General features: G+C 36.9%; 4 protein-coding genes across 5 annotated transcripts; 1 reads left to right on the top strand and 3 right to left on the bottom strand.

Annotated features, from left to right (window-relative positions):
• Positions 1 to 261: 261 nt before the first annotated feature.
• On the bottom strand, positions 262 to 2,131 carry LOC105264067 (fukutin-related protein). The gene is made up of 3 exons (XM_011300646.1): positions 1,552 to 2,131; positions 1,230 to 1,487; positions 262 to 1,033 (listed from the first exon to the last, which is right to left on the bottom strand). The coding sequence occupies exons 1-3, from the start codon at positions 2,014 to 2,016 to the stop codon at positions 269 to 271; spliced, it is 1,488 nt and encodes a 495-aa protein (XP_011298948.1). The 5' UTR covers positions 2,017 to 2,131; the 3' UTR covers positions 262 to 268.
• Positions 2,132 to 2,472: 341 nt separating this feature from the next.
• On the bottom strand, positions 2,473 to 4,360 carry LOC105264062 (ATPase ASNA1 homolog). The gene is made up of 5 exons (XM_011300641.1): positions 4,060 to 4,360; positions 3,778 to 3,986; positions 3,605 to 3,707; positions 2,793 to 3,252; positions 2,473 to 2,709 (listed from the first exon to the last, which is right to left on the bottom strand). The coding sequence occupies exons 1-5, from the start codon at positions 4,197 to 4,199 to the stop codon at positions 2,590 to 2,592; spliced, it is 1,032 nt and encodes a 343-aa protein (XP_011298943.1). The 5' UTR covers positions 4,200 to 4,360; the 3' UTR covers positions 2,473 to 2,589.
• A 126-nt stretch (positions 4,361 to 4,486) lies between these two features.
• LOC105264060 (meckelin) lies at positions 4,487 to 8,340 on the top strand. 2 transcript variants are annotated; one of them, XM_011300638.1, is made up of 6 exons: positions 4,487 to 4,696; positions 4,867 to 5,441; positions 5,576 to 5,799; positions 5,998 to 6,157; positions 6,337 to 7,086; positions 7,430 to 8,340. In XM_011300638.1, the coding sequence occupies exons 1-6, from the start codon at positions 4,513 to 4,515 to the stop codon at positions 8,315 to 8,317; spliced, it is 2,781 nt and encodes a 926-aa protein (XP_011298940.1). In that variant the 5' UTR covers positions 4,487 to 4,512; the 3' UTR covers positions 8,318 to 8,340. The 2 variants fall into 2 exon arrangements, with proteins under 2 accessions (XP_011298940.1, XP_011298939.1); XM_011300637.1 differs by having other exon boundaries at positions 5,576 to 6,157.
• An 8-nt stretch (positions 8,341 to 8,348) lies between these two features.
• On the bottom strand, positions 8,349 to 9,728 carry ND-B12 (NADH dehydrogenase [ubiquinone] 1 beta subcomplex subunit 3). Its single transcript, XM_011300639.1, has 2 exons — positions 9,569 to 9,728; positions 8,349 to 8,780 (listed from the first exon to the last, which is right to left on the bottom strand). The coding sequence occupies exon 2, from the start codon at positions 8,767 to 8,769 to the stop codon at positions 8,437 to 8,439; it is 333 nt and encodes a 110-aa protein (XP_011298941.1). The 5' UTR covers positions 8,770 to 8,780; positions 9,569 to 9,728; the 3' UTR covers positions 8,349 to 8,436.
• Between the last annotated feature and the right edge of the window lie 9,096 nt (positions 9,729 to 18,824).

Genomic DNA, 18,824 nt, shown 5'->3' with positions numbered 1-18,824 from the left:
CTTTGACATCAAGTAAAAGCTATGTAAATCTATTGAAGACTTCGATAACAATCTAAAATGAATAATCATGTTAAAACGCAATGAATCAGCGGCACTGATATCTCAAATTGTTTATTCACTCCTGAATTAATTACTTTTCGGGAAAAATATCAAAAGATTTTTTTTCAGCTAAGGAAAACTGCAAAAATATTTATTCCGATTTTGCGGTGAAACAATTCTCGACGAAGGTGATAAAAAATTCAACAAATGTAATTGATCAATGGTCTCTTCAATTAACTATTTTACCAGGTAGTTCTGGATTCTCTACAACTCCTTTATAATAGTTGATCTCCAAAAAATCCCTGATGTTGTTTGGACTGGGCACTTGCCTCCCTGCGAACTCAATACTAGACATTGGATGGAGAAACTGTTCGGGAAAGTCCCTGTTCTTTGAGAACCAGGAGTCTCGCATCATAGTGCCATTTTTAACATAAAACGGTAGCAGATTGACATGTAATCGATTGGAGTTTGAGAATTGCACTTTGAAGAACTGCCCCTCAGTAGCTTTCTCCCAGACGTATCCATAGTTGTCGGCGATGGGTTTGTTCTTGGCTTTGACCAGCCATGGACAGCGATTGAGATCATCCCGATTCACTCCCACCTCCACCTGGTAGTCCCAAGGGAGAATATCTCCATTCTTCATTGCCCCCAGGAGAGAACTACCCTCCAGCCAATACCTGATCCCCGCCCTCTCAAGATTATCGAAGACATGGTGAGCAACTTTTCTCAGTCCTGCTAAGCAACAAGGGGGGGTGTAACGATTCTGGTAGAGGTACGAGGGCACTCCATTGACAATTGAGCCAAAGCACCGCTGAGTCTCCCTCGAGCAACCGTACCAATCCACTGAACCAGTTGCTCTTACTACTTTTTTTATCCCCAACTTCTCGAACATTGATCTCTCTCGTCGTTGTTGGAGTTGTTGGAGCTTCCATTGGGATTGTTGGCTCCTGAATAGAGGCTTTCCCTCGTTAAATTGATGCCGCATCAGTTGGATCTATGCAAATCATGTGAAAACCAAATTAAATAACTCTGGACTGCCGAAGAATATTAAAGGAATATTATTTCCATTTCAAATCTATTCTTAGTAGCCATAAAAAAGAAAAACCCGCTTTCTTCATTGTTTTTTTTTGAAAATGGAAGAAAGAAGATTAAAAAAAAAAGGCCACAGTATTTTTTTCCGATATATTTACCTTGAGACCAGTGGCAGTTGTCTGAATATAAAGACTCTCCATAAACGGCAACATAAATGGATCTGACAGTTTTTTTAGCGTATTGACATTAACCAGAGTGGCATGTCTCCCCATGACAGCATCACACAGTTGTCCAGGTACTTTCGCTATTCGCAAACTCCATTCTTTTATTTTCAAACTCATCTCCAGACAGGTGAGTTGATTTTTGCCGACTGGTATCGCGACAGCACCGGTGCGAGACGCTTTGATAACAGCTTCCTAATTGGAAACTCAATACATTAATCCTATCCATTTTTAACTCACCAGTAGTCTCATAATTTACCTGAATAAATTGTTTATTGGATATTCTCGTGGAATCTGGGAGAAGCAGTACAAATTTCGTGCGAACATAGTAGAGCGGATTTCTCTCCTCGAAGGACTTGTTGAACTCAGGTTGGAGATTGATCAAGCGTACGTTCTTGAATGTATCATTTGGAAGGTTGATTTCGAGTGGCGGGTAAGGCAGCTCATTACAAACAATGAGAATGGGCATGGCAGGAAACGAATTTAGGACGGATTCAACCGTCGCCGCAACGTCATTCTCAAATGTTTCGAATTGTCTGACGACTATTGTAACAAGACGAGCTAATCGACGATGAAGTCTCTGAGGAGTGTCGTGGGTTGATGGTGCTGATGATGCCGGTTTCGACAAATGCTGGGACGTAAATAGCCACCATATCTTGTGCCATATTATTATATTCCCGAGGAGAGCTAGCACCAACAATGTCCGCACGAACTTCACTCGCATTTTATTCAGTCAATCGTTGGCATCATTTTAAAGGATTATTTCGTCTTGATGGACTCCGACTGATTTTCTAACTTTACTTTTGGGATAACAACTCTTCGTGAGCCACCATATTTCGGGGGTTGTCATGTTGCAATAGGGGTTGCGCATGCGCCTACTAGTTCTGCAGAAGCAAGTTCCTGGGGTGTGATGAAGTGTATGGGAATGAATGGATTCTTCGTTAATTGATGATTATCTTGATGATAGACGGGTTGAGGAATATAGGTCAAGAGGTGAATGAACAATTTAAGATATTCAAGTACTTTGAGCCATTTTGTTTTCATGTTTTTATCTTGACTGCCTTAAGATTTTTTCAATGATTGCCCTGCAAGTTTTGTTCGAGAATTTAAATTATTTCAAAAATGGAGTTCAATTAATTTATTTAGGTGCCTTCTTTTAATTAAACAAATAAATGTGCCATTTTCCAGCGTAATAGGTTTATTAAATATTGTCCAGCGAATAGCGAATAGATGTTTGATTAAAAAAATTGTATTTTATACAAAAATTGATAGATAATCTTTAGATTATCGTTTTTGGTTAAGGCTTGTATGGTTTCATAAGATTCTCCGAAAATTCTTTGACCTGTTGGACACCCCGTACCTCTCTCTCCAGGAGTGGAAGTTTTGTGACATGGAAATCTTCATATAAATCCGTAATCTGAAAAGAAGATTAGTAAATTCATGATTAATCAATTATTTCCTGTATGCTGAAGTTCTGAAACATTATGGAATTCAGTTTACCTGATCCAAATATTTTTCTTGAACTTTGTGCCTCGCCAGGCACAATCTACAAGGCACATCGCCCTCGCTCAAGAACAACAGCTGATTGACAATAATATTGTGCGTATCAATGCCACATTTGGTCAACTCCTGCACAAGTCTCTCCGTTTCGTAGAGGGATAAAAATTCAGCTATACAGACGCAGACAAACGTCGTCTGTTCCGGATCCCTAAACTGCTCATTCACTTGCCTAATTATCGCTAACATCTCCTCAATTTTATTCGAGAACGTGTCGACGTTGAAATCCGTCATACCGAGGAGGGAGCTAATTTGAGTTATGAATGGGCTAATTTTCATTTTTAATCGCATCAGCTTGCCCAAGCCCTTTTCAACCACTTGGGGGAATGATAGTAATCGCAATGTATGGCCTGTGGGGGCTGTATCGAAGACTACTACTGAGAAGTTCATGCCTTTCACGAGTCTGCAATCAAATTAATAAATACTTATTCCTATTAATCAATTTAATAATTTGTGAACTAATTTTTCGGAGCTGCAATTCAATAAATTCAGAACAATTTTTTCAGTTATCGTGTTACAACTCATTTTTAAAAATCGATGTAATCAAACAAATTAATGAATTAAATCTTAATGAATGACCATGGGGATCGCTTAGCAATTAGTGGAGAGAGAAATGGATTGAATTTCCTATTTTCATAACCGACCATTGAAAAAAAAATATCAATTTGAAGGAGTACAATGCACAAAAGCTAAATTGCGGGTTCCAGAATAGAGTTACCTCCCTGCGTTTTGTTCCTCTTGCAATTAATACTTACTTCATGACTTCAGCATAACTCATTGCCTCATCAATACCAGGGAATGCACCAACGATTTCTTGCATAACATTGCGACTTAACCTCATGGCCTCCCCTCCGAGGACTGCAAAAAAAAATCCGCAATTAATCATGCAACTCGTTAAAAATCTTCCAAAAGTTGGCAGAACTCCTACCATTTTCATTTTCGAAATACTCCTCAGGCAGTTCAGTGAGGCCCACGTTGGGGTCGATCTCCATAGCAAATAAATTATCAAAACCCTTGACTTTAGTCGGCACTTTACTGAACTTCTGGTCGAATGCATCTGAGATATTGTGGGCTGGATCTGTTGATATGATGAGGACATTCTCCCGCACTTTGGATAGTTGAACAGCCAGTGAACAGCTGGAAAATCCATCAATGATTTATCAATAAAACGAAACAATTTTATCAAGACCAAAATGCTGCTGACGATTACCTGCAGGTTGTCTTCCCGACTCCCCCCTTACCGCCCACAAAAATCCACCTGAGTGATTTTTGCTCAATGACATTTCTCACAGAGGCCTCCAACTGTTCAAGATCATCCTCAACATTTCCACTCATATTTGACATCAACATGAGAATTCTCTCATCAGCCACCACGAACTTTGACACACTCAGAAGAGGGATTTAAGCTGGAGCTGCTCTCCTGGCAGATATTGACAATAACAATGATTTTGGAACAATACCAATGAGTTAACACGAACCCTTACTTACGTGGCTAAACATAAAACTGATCACTGGAACCATCTAGAAACAATTGTCCTTGGAGGGAAGAGTAGAGTTGATTCTTTCCCCAGGTGATGCCGCCAGCTGATCATTCCGGCGCGCATTTCGTTACTATGGCTACAGTATGCAGTGGAAAACAAACGATTTGTTATGAAAGTTATCAATGATGTGGGGTCATAGTGAGAAGCAAGCTTTATTTGTTGGATGGATTTTCTTCTTGATTTTTTATGTAACTGGTGGAGAAGATGCACACAGTTTGGATTCGCTCGTGATACCGTTTACGGATTTTAAAGATTGCGTCAACAGGAAGTGCTTTGATGCAGCCAGCGGACTCTGCAAATCTTCTGGTGAATATTGCTTGATTAATTGATTAGCCAAGTTGTAGTAGGTGGTAGAAAGGTTCTACTATCTTCAGTAAATTAAATGATAAAGATAGCGACTAGCTCGTTAAATATTTAGAAAAAATAGCTACCAATAATTGATTTTTGTTTAACTCAAGGACGGCTATTCTTTTCAGAAAGTTGCTCAATTGCATTACGAAAGGAAACCCTCGGAAAATGGGCAGAATGTTCCCTAATCTGCCCGTTGACTGACAAACACTGTAGAATAATTATTGACAACAATGACGAAACCGAAATCGAAGATTTCCGCTACGTCCTCACTGAGTTATCTCAAACAACTCGACTGCACTGTTCGCTGCCGGATGATAAGTCGGATTCTCGTGTCAGTAATGACAGTTGTCTTCCATCTGCCCTCGGGATTCGAAATTATTGTCTTCACAGGAATGCCTCCAGCAACTGGCAGGAGCTCAGGAGTAATTATCTGATTGATTTCAATAATCGTAGTATTGATAGTTATTACTTGAGGAGGGAATTGCGGTTTGTTATGGCACTATGTGACGAAGGGGATGTGGAGGCATGCGAGCATCTTTCGAATATCTGCGTTTTAACATTAAACGCTGAAAGTTTCCCGTGTCAGATTTTCCTGACGGAGACTCCTCCGAGGAAACTATTCTGGGCGGTTGGAAATGCCCGGAGTATTTTGGAACGTCGGGGGATCCCCAATAAATTCAAATTATCAAATAACGATTCTGTGAGTATTTTGTTATTCAATTATCTTATTTAATAGTAATGAGAAAATTATGTAGATATTAAGTGCACTTTTTTTAACATTTGACCATATTTTTGGAGACACTGTGTTAGAAATGTTTTTAATTTTTCTTTCAGCAAAAAAACAGACTCAATTTCATCTTTGCCAAATACTCATTGCGGGGAGCCTTCAAATCCTATTCGGATTGGATATCTCCTTGTTCGTTCTTTAAAAACGTACGGTTTGGGATAAACGGTGAAAAAACATGCTGGACCTCTGCCAAGGAATTGATAGACCTAAGAACTACGTTCTACGTACCCTATCTCTCTTTCATTGCCAATGATAATAAGAATAAATACCTGTATCCATTACCAGCATTAGTAATTAACAAGACTCTGGATATGAAGGACACGTCCAAGTGGGTTTTGATGAGTAGATTTTTTATGGTTGATAAAATCACTGGCGCTGGGGTATCAATGAGCTCAGATACCGCCAATTTTTCGAGTATTCCACAAGTGGAAATCCTTCGTTATGTAAAATCCTTGACTATTCAAGTCAGAGCTCAAGAGCGGAAGGAGAGGGGAAAAATATTTCCACCGTTAATTATCCTCGAATATGGGGAACTGACGCAGGATGATATGGAGAAAAATGTGGAGGTGTCAATAGCGTATAAGATCATTTTCAAATTAACTGAGAAAACCACAAACTTATGGATCAAGGTGAGATATTGAAATCAAATTAGGTACTTGACAATCATTTGGCTAATCGTAATTTCGTTTTTCTTATGTATGGTTTCCTCATACAACTTTACACGAGTAAAAAAACGATACTAACACCCTTGAAGTAAACTATATCTATACTATACTAGTACGATTTTTTCGAAAACCTCGATTTTCAGGTTGGAGTAGGAGTGGCTTCAGGCCTCTCTCTGATTTACGCGATATTCTGCACGTTTAGTCATTATCGCAGGAACAACAACAGTGTTCCCGTCCTGAAATCTCTCGGCTGGTTCCTCATCTACTACTGCGGGGCCTTCGGAACTGAACTCCTGATCATCTCCACGACAGTCTGTTTATCAGCTTTCATCTTCTACAAGGGTCAAACAGTCCTGCACATCTTGCTCCCCACTGAGAATACCGAGAAATTGATTAAAATCTGTTCAATAGTTACCTTCAGCTCGAAAAGTATCGAGATAATTGCCCTGGTGTTTCAATTACGAAGCATCGGCATCTTCTTCATCGACTGGGAGATCCCCAGGTGTCTAACGTCTCCGGCAGTCTATGATTCCCCGCACACATATTTGAGGAAATCCTACACCCATAGGTTACAAAAAGGCGCCAGCAATACTCAGCAAACGCCTTCTGAGGTCATCGTAGCGCGAAAGAACAAAACTCCGTCGAGATCTAGTCAAACCAGTCATACTAGTACACCCAGCAGGCAATCGAACAGTCGGAACCTCCAACCATTAGATCAATTCTCACCCAATTATATCGATGCCGATTTTTGCCTCGATGAACGAGACATCAGCCAGAACTCAACCGTCAGCATGTGGAGGACGTATGTAATTGCTAATCAGTGGATCAAGATGAAGACAAAACGGAGAATTAACTTGTTGCTTCATACGTTTACAACTTTGTTTTTTCTGGAGGTGAATAGACACTCAAATAATTTATTAGTACTAAATGAAGATTAATTGAAGAATCAACAGATCGATTAGTTATGAAATCGACTGAATTCTTCAATCAATTAATAAATAAAGTTTTCCGTACTGCTTCTCAGGAAATCCCATCTGGCAATTGATATTACATCGGAAACTTAGAAATCACTACGGAAAAATATTGTCCCTGAGCTGTAGTTATGGTGTAGCAGTATTTTTCCGGCTTGTAGTTATATTATAAAAGTAAAAAAACCCCATAACTATAAGCCGGAAAAATACTGTTTGGGGTATTTAGTTGAATAATCCTCTACCATTGATTGTGATTGTCTCGCAGATACTTGGATTGAAGAAATGGGCTCTAGCCATCCCTTCCCTAAAGCCTCCCCAGGAGCAAATGGATTTCGTGAAAGAAAGTTTCACCCTTAAAATTGCAGTTGGAGCTTTGACATATTTTCTTTTATATTTCCTTCAACTACTGACATCAGTATTATATACAAGATACTACAGAAACTGTCTTCATGGTTTTGTGGACCTGTGCTCAGTGGCCAATATCAGTATATTCATCCTGATCCACGAATACTATGGGTACTACATTCACGGACGATCGGTCCATGGCTTCGCGGACACAGACTTGTTGACTGTAAGCAAAGATTTAAAACGAGAAGAGGATAATCTCTGCGCTCACAGAGGCCTTATCCCTGGGAGCACCGACCAGACGTTCGTCCTGTGCGTGTCGAAGACATTCAAATCGTTTTATGATTCAATAGCTATGAGGGATCCGAATGAAAGGAGATTCTCGAGGAAACACGCCGGAGGGCTAGCCAATTGGGAGGAACGCTGGAAGATACATTTGACAATAAAAAAGTTCCTCTCTGAATTCCTGGATCACTGTTTCAAAAACGTCGATTACACAATAAAGGAGAGACATTTGATGGAGAAACTCTTAGATACTGAATTCATGGACAGTGGCAGAGATAAATCAATTTTTTATATCGATAAAAAACACTCCTTCGATCAGGCATTTTTTTATGGAAACGAATGGGCTCTGGCGACATTTGAGGCATCAGTATTCATGTTAATTTTAGCTTTCGGTGGTGATTATGTACTATCAGCAGTGGCCACTATTTTTCTATCCTCGATTATTGAGTTATCAGTTAAGTTTGATATGAAGAAAAATCTGGCGAGTAAAACATTGATAGATGAACGATTTCTTATGTCGTAATCTGGATAATAAATTGTCTGATATTTATACGTATCTTAAACATTTTCAAGCAATTATTTATTTTATTTGAACTCCATGTTTAGGAACTACACAACACCAATTTAAATCATCAAGATTCTCTACTGAGACTTTCCGTGCTCTTGATGATCATGATGGTGCCAAGGGTGATAATCAATCCCCAGGGCATTCTCAATCACCAAGGTTATGCCAAATGCTATGACACCGGTTGGTACACCTCTGAACATCATCCAACCCAATCTTGACCAAGGGGTCCCGAATTTTTTCTGATAACGCCATACGTCGTTCCTCGCCCAGGGATCCTTTAGTCCTTTTTTAGCTAGTTTCTCCTGAAGCTTCACGAGCTCTGGTGCATCCTCAAGTTTATAGATATCAGCACTGGGGATTTTATATAGTGGTTCGTGATGATGTCCGTGACCACCCATCGTTAGCATCGGATAAAGGACTGAACAGCATTGAAAGATATTATTCAGCTAATTAAATAATTTAAGGACACAAAGAATGAGGACAAAGGAATAATTGAAGGAGAGACGCGATCATATATAAAATTGGCTTAGTAGAAAATCACTAATAAGTAATTTGTCCAGGTGGAACATCTATGGAACGTGATCTTTTATTTAAATTTGATCTTTTTAGTGTAAAATAGATTAAAATTTAGGATCAAATTTGTGTTGCGGGAAGCACTTGAATGGACATAGAAAAATAATGCAAAAAAGAGGGAAAATTATTGAAGGGCGTTAAAGAACGATATTATTTAAAAGGGGTCTACCAAATTTACTAAAAAATAATAAAAACTACGTATCCCATTATATATGTCATATATAGATATATATGTATCTGACATATAATTGCGGCCACCAATGCAATGTGGCACATGATGGCAACCTACGTATCTTTTATCTTTTTTTTGTAAACTTGACAGATCGCTTTTAAACAATATCGCTCTGTAGTGCCCTTCAATAATTTTTCTTCTTTTTTTCATTGTGCTTCTTGTAACATGACTTTGATCCCAAATTTCAATGTACTTTAGGCTAAAATGATCCAATTTGAACAAAAGATGACGTTCGATAGATGGTCCACACGGGCCTTAACAGAGATCAATTATATCAGGTAAGTATTCAATAAATCTTTGATACACCACTCACATTAATGCAAAAACAACTGTTAGAAATGTAAAAATAACTTAAATAACAGGAATTATGTGCTGACACTCGTTGGAATTATTTTACTCACCGCTATCGATTATCAAATGTCCAATTAAAAAATTCACAAGCTGCTAGAATTCAAAAACAACATTATATAATTAATAACCTCTCTTTTATGGAACATTGGGTTCTGAGGCCCTCTGCTCAAAGAGGATACTCCTTTATCTTCCTCCTTCTTTGGTAAAAAAAAAGTATCGACTGGAAAGTGTCATCAGAGATAATAGGGGAAATCAACAGCGCTTATTGTAATAAGGTTCAACAGCGAACTTTCGTAGCGGCGGCGATGGAATTAAGTCAGAGGCCGTACCTGTGAATAACGTAGGGCACGAGGCCGAAAACGTCGATAATGGCGTTGGAAAAACTATTTGACCAGAGATTATAGGGGAGATTGCTAACGCCAATGGCGTGGCTTCAACCGCGAAATTGTCTGGCCGCCCTAGCCGAACTAATTTTGCGGGTGTACCTGTGAATCAAACAGGTCGCGAGGGCAAGAGTGTCGGTAATTTTCGGAGGGCGTGGGTATAGATAAGACAGAGCGCGAGCCCGAGAGTGTCGATAATTCGGAAAGACCAGCAAACGCGAGAGTGTCGATAATTCGAGAAAATCGTGACGAAAAAAAACATCCCATATCGAGCGGAGTGGGGCATGATGGAGAAACAATCGATGAACGGAATGAAAGAAATGAATTCACTTTTGTAAATTCGAAAAATTGTTCAACAAATTGGGGAAAAAATGTCTCGTGAATATATACTCAAACGATTGCGAATCAATTGAAACGTCGAGATTTACTGGTCCCTCGGAACGTTTTTTTTTCAACGGTTCTTTTTTTGTCAACAAATTCGACATGTTGCCTGAAAACGAAAGTCACATGATACAAAGGATGGTAAAAAAATTAATCTTTTTTTTATGAAGAGATCAAATTGCCTTGATGAAATGAAACCAACATGCTTGCAGTCTGGTCCTTGGGAAAACTTTGCGGCATACTTTGTGCACTGCGCCCTCAAAATTAGAGATGGTCAGTTCAACATTTAGCAGGCCAGGGGCTAATCAAATAAGACGTTTAAAGATTGCTTCATAAAGTTCTCCCGTTGCACCTCGGCAGTAGGCATGGACTGCAGCAAAAGACTGAAAAAAGTGTTATGGCAAATTTGAGTAATTCACTATTCCAGAACTAATAAAAATACTAAAACGTACCTGATTATGTTTCCTGAAGCTTACAATCCACATTTGTGTTGCTTCGGGTTTTGTTGGAACAGCCTACAACATATAAATTACGTCTTACTTCCAGCCTATCAGAATATCAATAAAACTTTAATTGAAATTCGAAGAAATGAAAATCTAGTATAATATTAAGAGTAAATGACAATTAATCGGCACCCACCTTCATTGTTCCATCAACTTCGATAATGGTCGCTAAGTTTAACTCCGTCAACATGTCTGGATTAGCAAAAAGTAATGCACAGCCTGTTCCGTTATCAGTGGGCTGCACAGCTCCGACATAATTATCTCCGACCATGGTCTTCATAACTGCATTTTCATCAAGAAAATTCCCCAATTCTTCCAAAGATTTAGGTACTTTTGGGTGTCCCATCGCAATTCGTACGCGATATACGTAACTTTTGATAGCTGGTACGGAGAATTCAGATGCTATGTCTTTAGGATATCTATAATGACCCAAGAATCCAAATAAAACCAATCATAAAATCGTGCATGGGAAATGCTTAGAAATTTTTTTCTTCATTTTGAGATTCATTAATTTTGGAGTTACTCTCGAGATACACTGCGCAAGATTTCCATGGGTTCAGCTTCTGTTTCACGAGCCTCGGTACGGATATCTTTCATCATAGCAGCCTTTGTCAATTCTTTACTGTCGTAATCATGATTGTGATTTTCCCATTTGTTTTCACCGTTCCATTCCACAGACTTGTTAGTCTCACGGGACATTTCTCTGGTTTTTGGTAATGCGTACACCGATAATGGTTTTTGGTGAGTCCCTGATGTACTCGGTGAAATGTATGCTCTGCGTATAATAATAGCGCCGGCCACCATGGCTACTTTCAATCATGAGAAGATTTTTCTCTTGCTATCATAACAGTCATTAAGAAAAAAAAAAGTTAATATATTTCGACCCAGTATCAAACAATATTCTTCATCCTGAGAATATCGAACTACGTAATGAAAAATGAATTCGATACATACCATGTTGTAAAGAATTTTAAGTGAAATACGCACACAGTATTTCTATCACAACGTCGAACAGAAACAATAAATCCTTTTTCTTTTAATAATGAAGCATAGAAAGTCGTTAACGCACTATATTCCACTTGTCCTGTGAAGTCTGTCCTCTCCAATGCTATCCGATGCATTTATACCTGCTTATGATATAAAGAACTTCCAGGGGCTGTGAGGGAAGGATATTTATCATAAAGACAATTAATGGTTTTTTTTAGTTTTATGCTTTTGAATAGAAGACTGAAGAAATATATGATATTTTTCCAGTGATTTTCTTTGATTGCTCACATTTATCTCTCCCTAGTTGCATCTTCTTTTTCGAATACAGATCTCATTAGACCCTATCTTTTGCCGCCAATAAAAGTTGATTTCATCGTTCCATTTTTTTTATTTTTTATTGTTTAGAAAATTGTTTTTTTTCAGTAACTCCGATAAATCGTCCGAATCAATTAAATGGTGGCTTAAAAAAATTGTCCTAATATCTTTTTGCTCCAGTCTGAAGATCAAGGGGACAGAAATAAAAAATTTGTCCTCAATTCAAATTAGCTGCCTCAAATGACTGAACCATTGAAAAAGAAGTGTGATAGACTTTCAAAATATCGATAGTCTCGATCTTCGTTCTTTCTATAGTACCATTCGGAAGCATATTGCTAATTTATTAGCAAAGACAACCACATGATATACTTTTTTTGGCAATAATTATAAATTCAAAAAATTATTTAGGATTTCTTTCGTTACGATGGAGAACGTGGTGGTAGAAATCAATCAATTTCAATGATGAACATTAAAAAATAAAATTTATACAAGTAATATCACTAGACTACAAACATGATCTTTATGCTCAGCATATAAATAACAAAAATAAAATGTTGTTACGATACTTTGGTGTTTCACGGGTTTCTTTTCACTCTATAATGTTAACGCAATAGTTATGATAGTTAATATAGAATAATTAAAATTAATATAACAAAAATCAAGCTCGACATATAAACTGACTGAACTAGTGAATTGACACGATTAGTTTTATGAGTTTAAGATTACTTAATAGTAAACGTGTATCCGTCGAATTCCCAAAGCGATTGTTCATCATCTCCTGCATGTCCTAACGGCTTTGGAGACTCCGGACGTAGTCCACCAGTGTATTGTTTCTTTGAGCCACTCATTGAAGGCAATACACTGTTGTCTACTATTTCTGAAAAAAGATATTAAAAATTATCAATGATATTTGATATTTTGTCGGAAACAAATTCAATTTGTTTAATCCCAAAACATGTTTTACTCGCTAGAGAGCACTAAAATTGTTCAGATTAATGTAATAATTGTTGGTACTTATCCATTTATTCGGGCGCCAATGAAATAAGTATTCTTACTATTTTCATTTGTACCATCCTGAATGGATGTCATGAAAGGGACAGAAAAGTTGATGTTGAATTTGAATTTCGAAATTAGACGAAAACTCGATTTAATCGTCAGCACAGTTATTGTCCATTATGAATTATAATGTGAGAATATTTAAAATTTGTTATAATAATCTGAATTCATTTTTTTTTCAACAATTGGCTAGAAAGTTTCGGCAGGACGAAAGGAAACGGGAAAATAAATAATTTCAATGATTTTCATGGTTGAACTGAATTTTATTTGATATCTTTTAATCAAGATACGCGACAGCGTATCGGGCCAAGTGAATGTTTGAGTGTGACGTCACGAGCCGATGCTGTCGTGTATAATATACACGACACAACTACTGATCAAACTGTTTTAATTTTTTTTCTCGTAGCACGAGAATATTTCGCTGTAACTGTCCTTAGTTACATTATATAAGTTGACTATGAGCTTTCCAAATATATTTTTATTTTCATGATTAAATTAAGAAATAAAAATATCCGCCCATAGCAACCCATACAGCAGGATGACGACAAAATACCGACTGTTCGTCGACTACACTTCCGAAATTTCGTTATACAATTGTCGACAAAATTCCGGAAAATATTACTACTCTGGAGTTATCCTGAAAATATCAACCATCGAGTTATCAGCGAAATTATCCGACAAATTGCTTTATTCAGAACCCCAATCTATCTCTAGCTTTGTCTGCAACATAAGACGGTGATTTATCAGCGGAATTATCCACAAACTTAGGCTCTTTAGTAATAAAATTCATCCACAGTTTTTCCGTAAAGTGGACCTGAAATTTATCAGAAAATTTTCCGTCAATATTCCCACTTTCTTGCGGGATATATATCAACTATGATTTCGTTAAAATTTCTGATATCATTTTCGATAAAATGAAAGGGAATTTCTCGTCCAATCATCCGCGAAAGACTCTGTTAAAACATCGATAAATTGACAACTGGAATTATTACATCAATTAAATTACTTGGGTCCCGATTAATTAATAAAAACAGCAATGTTCTTTGTTGACAATATTAGCTTTTACTTTAAATATGTAAAAAATTATATTCTTGGCGTTCAGCCTGATTTGATATGTTTCTAAACTCTTTTCGTTCATTCATTTCTGTGATTCCACGTACAAAAATTTTTATTAGAAAACCCTACAGAATTTTTTAGGAATTTTGATAGAACTTCTATTGGATTTTCTATACGTTGCTAGCCGTTCCTATTGATATGTTCGATAAGGAATATTATATAGAAAAATGTCAATAGAAAAAGAAATCAATAGAATCTCATTTTTGCGATAGAATTTTATTGACTCAAATTTTCAAGGTTTTTTAAAATTATTTTTTATATTCTTCTCTTCAAAAAAATCGAATGAAAAAACTTAGAAAATTTGAGGCGAAAAAATTCTATGCACAACGAGATTGTATAAACTTTTTCTATAGAATTTCCTATCACACACGTTGTAAGAAAAACGTATAGACAATCCAATAGAGTTCTTTAAGGAGTTACTGACATCTTCTTACTTTTCATGTTTTTTGGAAATTTCTCGGAAATTATCGATTTAATTGGTATGAAAAAATATACCGTTTTTGGGTTTTATGATTATTCAATTACTCACAAAGTTTTATAATTGTGTCATCATTTTTCTACGTTTTCACTAAACTGTTTTCAAAAACCACAAAACTTTAGTGAAAGTGTAGAAAAATTATAGCATAGAGTTTCATCATCATCATCATCACTTTCTTCTCCTTCCTCCTTTTCGATCAGCGCCCCGGCCAGGGTATCGCGCGAATAAATGACACTTGGAATAGCCTTACCCCCTTGCCCCTATCATCAATAGCCCCATCAATATGATTCCCAATCATCACTACCACCATCCCCACCATTACCATTCATCAGAAAGCTCGATGATTTTTAATATTGACAAGGGAGATTTTTTTTGGATGAAATACATCTTTTTTATGCGAAGAATTTGTTTCTCTCAGTGTGTAATTCTGGTAATTTTGCTTTCAGTGTAGATAACATTCTCCAATGTTCATCGGAAATAAGGTAGAATGGTCTTAAACGAAAAAAACTGAAGTTTGGTGACAATGTCTGTACGGCCTGCCTCCCCTTCTGGACCACTTGTCGGACATTAAGTTATAGAAAATTAAACAATAAAATGACTCACAACAAATTCAAAAAATCAAAAATGTTGTCACATTATAGGTCTTCACTCTGACCGCGAGTTCCGGTTCACCAATGCAATAGTTCCCTCATGCAAACCATTTCTTTCTCATTCCTTTTTTTGCAAGTGTTAAAAAATTAGTGAGCCGATTTGACTATTCCTTTCAAAAATTCGCCTCGACGGCCTCTAATTAGATCAATCACAACCTATATAACAACCGTCCAGACAAAGTTTCCGAGATATTTTCACTTTTCGGTTTCTTTCCAAAAAATTATTGTATGCCGTTTAACGTTTGCAGAAAAAAAGTTCTCAATAGTTCTGGAGATATTCGGTTTTTGTGAAAATCAATTAGGTGCAATATATTGAAAACTAGTTATATAATTGGTGATTTTTTTTTCAATAATTAGCTTCATCTTCGCTCCAATAATATCCTCTACCGATATCAATTTAAACATATATACTTGCTCCAGCAAAGTTTTTGAGATATTCCTACTTTTGTAATGAAGTCGGCTCAAGGTCAAGACTCAAGTTTGACCCAACCTCGACCATCTGTGGACTTATGTTTGACCTTCGATAAACTCAAGTTTGACACAAGGTCGAACTTTTAGTTGGCTGAAAATGGGCCAAAGGTTCACTCAAATTCGTTCCAAGATCGGGTCATAGTCGGTCGAATGTATGCTCAAGGTCGGTCAATGGTCAGCTCAAGGTCAACCCAAGTTTTTCGGACATAATTCGGTAAATCCTAGGAAAGACGTCCTCCCATCGCACGAAATTCCTTGGAATTCACTTGCCTAAAGAAGCTAGTCAGCGGAATGGATTTAAAATGAATGAAAGTGTAGGAACGAAATATAGAAGACGCTCAGTACCTCAATTGGGAGAGCAGCGGACCGGCAATTTGAGGAATGTGATTTCGACTTCCATCTGGATCTCCTCAAAGTTCTTTCAAATTTTATTTCATTCGTAATTTATTAATTACGGAAGGGGAGGGTCCAAACATTTACGGAAAATTCTACAATGGAAGGTTGTAGAAGGTTGGGCGCAATCTTCGAACTCAATGTGTATAACACTGAAATGAACATTTAAAGTCTAACTTCTGTAGTTTGCAACAATTTTTGGTAGAGTTAGCGCACTAAATTAAATCATACATACACCAATGGTCTAAAACCATCAGATTCCTATTTTCCCAACCCTGAATGAGTCATCCTAACACCAAAGATATCCAAAACGTGAATTATTGCGTCGACAAAGGTCTCTTTCCGAAGCATAAATAGAAATATCTGGGAATTTTTCAATGGAAATAGACAGAGTATACGGGATGCATGGCATCAAGACGAAGATTAAAAATTTGAAATTTGAAATTAAAAATTTGAAATTTGCATCATGTCTCCCTTTGGGGACACATATGTAACTTTCCAATATGGTTAGGAATTCGCAATTTAAAATTGTGAATTCCAAATCTGAATTCCTCATGAAACAAACTGAAAATATCTCATGTTAAGGAAATGGATGAGAATTCATAGTGGTTAATATCCAAAGCCGCTTCATTCTAATAGATTTACATGTCAATGATAAATTAGTTCATAAATATCAAATTCCTACCAAAAAAACCGATTTAGCGAAATTAAAATATCTGAAAAGAATGGGTCGTGAACTTATTTTATCAGGCACACCAAGGGAAAGCCAAATGTTATGAGACTCATGAGAGCAATTAGAACCATGAAAAGAAAGTCAAATTTAACGAACCCCCGAGGTGAGTGTCAAATTTTACGAGGTCCACGAGGGCAATGAGGGGCACGAGTCAAGAGTCAAATTTTACGAGGCCCGCAAGGGCATCAAGGGCCATGAGGGGGAAGTCAAATTTCATGAAACTCATGGGGGCAACGAGAGCCATGACGGGGAGGGCAAAATTTCATGAGGATCATAACGGCAATGAGGGCCGCGGCACAGGAGTCTAATTTTATGAGTCCCACAAGGGCAACGAGGGCCACGAGGAGAAAGTCAAATTTTATGAGGCCCAAAAAATGTGGTAAGAGTGCATTTTCACCTCTATCGTTCCTCGTGGCTCGAGCCTTATGGGCTACTGGATTAACTGACATAACGACTTCAAAATAAAATCCACTCCACATGATTTTACAGCCGATTTTTGTGATCTGTAATTCTACTTATGTGACTCGGGAAAATGTAATAAGTCACTTCAAGTGCAATTTACCTTCATTGCCTTTAAAATGAATGATTTCCTTCATTTGGAATTAATTATGTCAGTAACAATGGATTAATTGGAATCGCAATAAATAAAGAGAAAGTGCTTTGAATACATTTTCAAGGTATTTGAGCAATTTTGATACACAGTCATTTAGTGACCTTTACCGATTTCATCTTTTTGATTCTTGTCCTTTTTGTACTCTTTTTGTCAGTTATTTCAATTTCTGTTGCCCTACTGCAACTTTGAATAAATTTTCAAGGTACTTGAGCAATTTTGATACATAGTCGTTTAAAGTCATTGACAGTATTTAGTTGCTTATAACATAGGACTTGCTCTTATGATTGGAATCACCCAACAAGATATCATTGTCTTCCAGCACTTAGTGCCTAATTGTTCAATGATTGTGTATTTTCTCTCAATTAGTACAGGCGCCAAGTGCACTTTTTGGTAACATAGTGTTACTTGCGCAGTTGCAGCGTCATACTCGGTCCCTATTGTATTTAAGTTTTTTTCTCAATGTTAAGATTATTTCCTTGTCGGATTTGGAATGATTTATAATCGAAAAAATCAATGCGAAAACGTTCACTTAGCGAATTTTTTTCACATATTTTTTTGTGATTTTTTTTTTTAGATTTCAGTATTTTTTTCAAAGTTGGGTCTAGTTTTTGATGGAGTTTGGAATTTTTCGGGATCATCAGACAATAACTAATGGAATATATGACTAATTGCATGTACGCTTGGATAAATTTCTCAATATTTTTTTGTCCATATTTGGAAGACGAACAATGTTTTTACCGAAACGATCTCCGAAAAGAATTAACTGTGAATGATGATACGTAAACAATAATTCTTAAAATCACATGATGCCTATATATTTACTTTGTGGTATTTCCACCAGAATGTTTATTTTTTTCAATATTTTTTTCAGGTTTTTGATCAAAATAATGTGTAATGTTTTAGAGCAATTTTTCATCTATTTTCACCGTAAAAACGTTGAAAAATTAGAGTAAAATGTATCAAAAGGTATTAGATCGCCTTCGAGGCTGAAAGTTACTTTTAATAGATAATTATAAATTTTTATTGCAATTTTGAGAAAAGAAATCTATGTATGGATATATAACAAAAATCTTTATTTTCTTAGTAAAACCGAGAATCTAGTAAAACTATTTTGTTATCGTTTTAAACAATAAACCTTGTTCAGTTCGAAAATCACTTAAAATTAGAATTTTGGCGAAGAATATTTTTGCCCGCTCAAATTCCCTGCTTTGAATTTTTGAATTTTTG

This window comes from Fopius arisanus, unplaced genomic scaffold (genome assembly GCF_000806365.1).
Source record: "Fopius arisanus strain USDA-PBARC FA_bdor unplaced genomic scaffold, ASM80636v1 scaffold00019, whole genome shotgun sequence".
NCBI classification, from domain to species: domain Eukaryota; kingdom Metazoa; phylum Arthropoda; class Insecta; order Hymenoptera; family Braconidae; genus Fopius; species Fopius arisanus.
The sequence above is the reverse complement of the archived record's forward strand: the minus strand, read 5'-3'. Positions and strand labels throughout refer to the sequence as shown.